Raw genomic sequence first — 6,509 nt, 5'->3', positions numbered from 1 at the left:
AGGAAAAAAAATAACAGCACAGTAAGCTCTGACAGGGAACGGCATGGATCAACTCTGGACAGAACGTGGTTGGTGGTGAGGCTGCTTACACAAATCTAGGGATGACAGGACTGTGCCAGCAGGGCGGGCGGTGGGCACAGGGACCTGTGACCATGGTGACAGAGGAACAGGGCTGAGAAGGGAACATGGGGGTGGGGCCGGTGCCATGGCTCAACAGGCTAATCCTCCGCCTAGCGGCACTGGCACACCAGGTTCCAGTCCCGGTTGCCCCTCTTCCAGGCCAGCTCTCTGCTGTGGCCCGGGAGCGCAGTGGAGGATGGCCCAAGTGCTTGGTCCCTGCACCCCATGGGAGACCAGGAGAAGCACCTGGCTCCTGGCTTCGGATCAGCGCAGTGCGCTGGCTACAGCATGCCGGCCGTGGCGGCCATTGGAGGGTGAACCAATGGTAAAGGAGGACCTTTCTCTCTGTCTCTCTCTCTCACTGTCCACTCTGCCTGTCAAAAAAAAAAAAAAAAAAAAAAAAAGAAGGGAACGTAGGGGTGGGAAGAGCTCATGGCTTCCCCGGTGTACACACCAGCAACATCCATCAGACTGCATCAACCATGTGTAGAGGAAAAGTCTGTGGAAAAATACAGGTAAAAGGAAAGTTTGTGTGCGAAAACCGAATCCATGCCCGAGAACACAAAAACCACACCTGACGGGTAAGGCTGCCACAGGCACGCCTCTGTGCGGTGTTCTCATGGGGTGCGCCTTCTGACAATGTCTGGGGTCGAGTTCTGGCTCTGGTTCAGATCTGGGAGGCACTGGGGACGGCTCACGTGCTGGGCGCCTGCTACCCGTGCAGGAGACTGGCCTGAGTCCCAGCTCCCAGCCAGGCGCTGGTCCAGCCTCCGGCTCTCTGGGCACTTGCAGAGCAAGCAATGGATGGGAGTCTTCTCTGCGTCTCAAGTAAAATAGCGGTTTTTTACTAGCTGAAGAAAACAGGCAAACGTGCTAGCGATTCAGGTGTAGCCATGCCCAGAGCCAACAGAAATGACATACTAGTTAGGAAATTAACGACTTGGAAAACAATTCAATCAGCAATCATTCCTGAAATCAACTGAAAGAGTAAAGTATTAACTTTAAGATAATAATTTATGAATATAGAAAAAACTGCATCTACAGTAAAACGGTAACACCAAGAGTGAGATAAATGTTTTTAAGATTTTATTTATTTTGTAAGTCAGAGTTACAGAGAGAGAGAGAGAGAGAATCTTCCACCTGCTGGCCTACTTCCCAGATGGCCCAAACAGGCAGCACTGGCCAGGTCGAAGCCAGGAGCTTCATCTGGTCGCCCACGTGGGTGGCAGAGGCCCAAGCATTGGGGCTTCCTCCTCCGCTTTTCTCAGGCCATTACCAGGGAGCTGGATCAGAAGTGGAGCAGCTGGGATTTGAACCGGTAACTATACAGGATGCCAGTGTCACAGGGTGTGGCTCCACTCACTACGCTACATCGCTGCCCCCGAAAGTGAGATAATTCTTAAAAAACCTGAACTATAAACAAATCTTGGTTTGTGTGAGATTGAAAGTAAAAGTATACGATACTAAGAACAAACAAACTCAAAAATGACTATTCAAACTCTTGCAAAGGCACCTATGTAAAAACTAACGCCAACAGATCTGAAAGCCTACACAGTGAGAACACACACTCGCTAGGAAGTGGAAACACCAACAAATTACCTCCCTTCCAGGATTCCAACAGTCCACTAAGCACAGCGCACAGTAGGCTGTTTAGAATCCACCCTCTAAAGGTAAAGTAATTCCCACACTGTGGAATGACTGTGAAACTGGCCACGCGTGGTCCTGCTGACCAAGGTGAGAGCCCTAGGAACAGACCCCCACGCACACCTGATGGGCACTCTACCTCAACACAAGGTCAAAAGCCAACAGGCTGTGGCCCAACCTAGTCCACGCGACCCAGAGAAGGACCCTAGCTCTCCCTAACACTTATATACTGAGTGACACTCATTCAACCTTCCTTCCTTAAATACACACTATTCCTGAATTCTGAACATCTGTCTTGCATCTAAACCTCCTGGAGTGGCACAGAGCTGGCCTCTCCCGCTCGGCAGGTGCTGGTCACGGGACCTGAACTCACTGTCTGCAGCTCAAGTACAAAAGTGCAGCCACACGTCTCGCGGGCGTTCGCCCTGGATCCAGCCACAACGGGGCTGCCACTGGTGCGGCTCCTGGCCCACTCGCCAGCTCCGACCTCGGCGCCTGTGCGGCCTGGGGGACTGTGGCTACGTGATAAAGCCTCCTGGTAATGGGATTTCAGGTTGGCGTGCCCTTCGTTCCTATAAACGTTATGTCGGGAAGACGCACCTCCCTCAGGGACTTGTGAGCCCTGATGCCACGAATCCTGCCTGTGACAAGGAGGCCAGGAAAGGCCGGAGTGTGTCTGCTCCTGGTGAGCCTGCAGATCAAACAGGACACAGGGAAGACCCGCCCTTCCACCCGCTGGCTCCTGGGAGGGGACGTGGTCTGCTCAGTGACAGCAGCAGGGTGTGGCCCCCCGGATGCCAGGACCAAGGCGCACCCCGACCAGAAGGCAGGCATCCCCTTCACTGCCAGACCCCACGCACGCTGCGTGCACTCTGTGCCACGCCTGAGCTGGGGTAAGTTACACTGTACGAGTGAGGATGTGCCACCCTCAGGGCCATCCCAGGCTCCCCACTCTGCAGCACCCACAGGTCACAGGAACCTGGCTGTGGCCAGGCCTGGCCACCTGTTCACGGCAACATCCCAGGCCTCGTTCGTCCGTGCAGCCATGCCGCCAACCTGGGGCCCACAGTCCACGCAGTGAGACGTGCACACCCAAGTGTGAGCTGCTCACTGACTCCCAACCTCAAACGCAGTTTCACCCCTGGGTCTGGGGTGGCATTCACCGTCCAGGGGCCTGGGGACATTTCTCGGAGACACCACACACAGGACCAGGGATGCCTGCCTCTGGTTCCTCACTCTGCGAGGCTTTACATGACCATGGGTTAAATCTGCGCTCTTCAGAATGTCGGACCTGGCCACGGACTCCCTTCTGCACGGTCAGGACACCTGGCTGCCCTGTCACGACAGCGGGAACCCACAGCCCCAGGGACACACGTGGGGTCACAGGACTGATGGGGGGACCCACAGGCCCAGGGACACACGTGGGGTCACAGGACTGATGGGGGGACCCACAGCCCCGGGAGTCACACGTGGGGTCACAGGACTGATGGGGGAACCCACAGCCCCGGGAGTCACACGTGGGGTCACAGGACTGATGGGGGAACCCACAGGCCCAGGGACACACGTGGGGTCACAGGACTGATGGGGGGACCCACAGCCCCGGGAGTCACACGTGGGGTCACAGGACTGATGGGGGGACCCACAGCCCCGGGAGTCACACGTGGGGTCACAGGACTGATGGGGGAACCCACAGCCCCGGGAGTCACACGTGGGGTCAGAGGACTGATGGGGGAACCCACAGCCCCAGGGACACACGGGTGTCACAGGACTGATGGGGGAACCCACAGCCACGGGAGTCACATGTGGGGTCACAGGACTGATGGCGGGAACCCACAGCCCCAGGGACACACGTGGGGTCACAGGACTGATGGGGGAACCCACAGCCACGGGAGTCACACGTGGGGTCACAGGACTGATGGCGGGAACCCACAGCCCCAGGGACACACGTGGGGTCACAGGACTGATGGGGGAACCCACAGCCACGGGAGTCACACGTGGGGTCACAGGACTGATGGGGGAACCCACAGGCCCAGAGACACACGTGGGGTCACAGGACTGATGGGGGAACCCACAGCCCCGGGAGTCACACGTGGGGTCACAGGACTGATGGGGGAACCCACAGCCCCAGGAGTCACACGTGGGGTCACAGGACTGATGGGGGAACCCACAGCCCCAGGGACACTCGTGGGGTCACAGGACTGATGGCGGGACCCACAGCCACGGGAGTCACACGCGGGGTCACAGGACTGATGGCGGGACCCACAGCCCCAGGGACACATGTGGGGTCACAGGACTGATGGGGGAACCCACAGCCCCAGGGACACACGTGGGGTCACAGGACTGATGGGGGAACCCACAGCCCCGGGAGTCACACGTGGGGTCACAGGACTGATGGCGGGACCCACAGCCCCAGGGACACACAGGGGTCACAGGACTGATGGGGGAACCCACAGCCCCAGGGACACACGTGGGGTCACAGGACTGATGGCGGGAACCCACAGCCACGGGAGTCACACGTGGGGTCACAGGATTGATGGTGGGAACCCACGGCCACGGGAGTCACACATGGGTTCAGAGGACTGATGGCGGGACCCACAGCCCCAGGGACACACGTGGGGTCACAGGACTGATGGGGGGACCCACAGCCATGGGAGTCACACGTGGGGTCATAGGACTGATGGGGGAACCCACAGCCACGAGAGACACACGTGGGGTCACAGGACTGATGCCAGGACCCACAGCCCCAGGGACACACGTGGGGTCACAGGACTGATGGCGGGACCCACAGCCATGGGAGTCACACGTGGGGTCACAGGACTGATGGGGGACCCACAGCCATGGGAGTCACACGTGGGGTCACAGGACTGATGGGGGAACCCACAGCCACGAGAGACACACGTGGGGTCACAGGACTGATGCCGGGACCCACAGCCATGGGAGTCAGATGGGACTCACAGGACTGATGGTGGGAACCCACAGCCATGGGAGTCAGATGGGACTCACAGGACGCGTCCCTTCAGCACCAAGTGCAGGACCCCTTTTGCTTCCGCACTGAACTGCACGCGGCCCGACCTCTTGGTTTGCCAAGGGAATGACCCACGCGCGGCCGCCCAGGAAGTCAGCCTCTAGCACCCTCACCCAGAGCTGGCGCGAGTCACTCAGCTCCTCACAGAGCCCTCCAGAGACCACAGCCGCGGCTGGAGGAGGTTCGTTTTAATCCCTAGGTTTCGGTTATGGACATAATAAAGGCAGATTTATGTGACCTGTATGTTATTTTTACAAAAACACTTCCCCAACATCTGTTTGGATGTTGATATAAATATTTACAATGAAAAAATAGGCAAGGAAAAAGGGAATCTGCATTATCCAAGTCAATTTCTTTCTGATGCTTATCAACAGCTTTGGAAATAAAGTATTCCATTCCCTTGTGGGCCACTCGTGCTCCCACTGCTTCCGCTGACGGTGCCAAGGAACGTGGGCTGCACGGCTGAAGGATCTCACTCTGCACAGCTCAGCCTTTTCCCTAGACTCTTTAGAAGTTATCTGAAATAGTAAATTAAATATAAAATGTAAACTTTGAAAGGAGAGAAAATAAGAATAAACATATGTAAGGTACATTAAGATACAAAGGTTCTTATATAGGTTAATATTTTACAACACTAAAAAACTAAAATAAAATGCTCTCTCTATTTTCTTAGTAGGGACATTTTCTTACATCTTAATTTGGTTACATTAACAAAAACTGTCTTAAAGAGGATGTTAAAAAAATAGCAATGACATTACCATCTTAACAGATGAATATCCTATCACCCTAATCTCTAAAAGAAACAGGTATTCTTAAAAAGTGACAAACATAAACTGTATCACAGAGCTCAAGAAGCCTCAACAAGTCGGGGTGTCCTTCAGTTGTAACCCATGGCACACGGCACCCGGGCTGCTCATCGCCGTGGTATCAGAACAGCCTGCTCCGACGTGCGACACCACGGACGCCAGAGCACGCGTGGGCAGAAACAGGAGCACCTGCAGCATGCCAGGTGCCTGGAAGGTCTGTGTGTGAACTCTTACGTCCGACATTGCTAGAAATGGCAGCGCACTGGCAGCTCCTTGGGACGACGGGCTTCACGTGTGCGAACCGCGCCGCCCTCTGCTGCCCAGAGACACGCGCAGTCTGGGCTCCCGGGCTTTATAGTGCTCGTTGAAGTCCAGCCGGAAGCTCAGAAAACGGAGGCTTTCATCAGAGCTGGTCGTCAGCGACACCAGAAACTGCTGCACGATGCCCTGCACAGAACAGGAACACAACACCCACTTCAGCAAGAACCACCATAAACGCCCCCCAGCAGCTGCTGCCGGACCCCCACGGGGCAGGCGCTGGGTACCTGAGCCCAGGTCAGGAAGAGCAAACGTCGTCACGGATACAAACAAGCAATGAAAATTCCTCACTTAAAAGCAACTGGCCGACAGGTATTTCCTTTCCGCCCCAAGGTCTACGAGAATGAGCGAGCAGCGAAGCCACAGACATCAAAGCAGCTACCCTTGGGTTCTGCACACAGAGCTCAGTGCCACGGACGCCAGAGCAGCTACCCTTGGGTTCCGCACACAGAGCTCAGTGCCACGCTTCCTGTGAAGGGCTTGCCAGGCTCACGGGCTGACAGGAGGACACGCGAGGCCATGGACTAAAGACCACGGCCTTTCAGTGCCAAGTCTGTGCTGTGAACGCAGCTGCAGCCCCTGCGCTCATGGGTGGG

General features: G+C 56.2%; 1 protein-coding gene across 2 annotated transcripts in view; it reads right to left on the bottom strand.

Annotated features, from left to right (window-relative positions):
- Window positions 1-4,940: 4,940 nt before the first annotated feature.
- The window catches only part of TUBGCP3 (tubulin gamma complex component 3), an 85,326-nt gene continuing 83,757 nt past the window's right edge, over window positions 4,941-6,509 (bottom strand). The window contains exons 22-23 of one of the 2 annotated variants that reach the window (XR_009866181.1): window positions 5,830-6,042; window positions 4,941-5,307 (exon numbers count right to left, since the gene is read on the bottom strand). Coding sequence is in view for 1 of the 2 variants with exons in the window: in XM_062193927.1 (XP_062049911.1) it covers window positions 5,884-6,042 (159 nt within the window). In the remaining variant the exon portion in view is untranslated. Of the gene's footprint in view, window positions 6,043-6,509 lie in introns of both variants that reach the window. The other variant, XM_062193927.1, reaches the window with a different exon arrangement.

Source organism: Lepus europaeus, chromosome 6 (assembly GCF_033115175.1).
Source record: "Lepus europaeus isolate LE1 chromosome 6, mLepTim1.pri, whole genome shotgun sequence".
In the NCBI taxonomy this organism is placed as follows: Eukaryota; Metazoa; Chordata; class Mammalia; order Lagomorpha; family Leporidae; genus Lepus; species Lepus europaeus.
The sequence above is the reverse complement of the archived record's forward strand: the minus strand, read 5'-3'. Positions and strand labels throughout refer to the sequence as shown.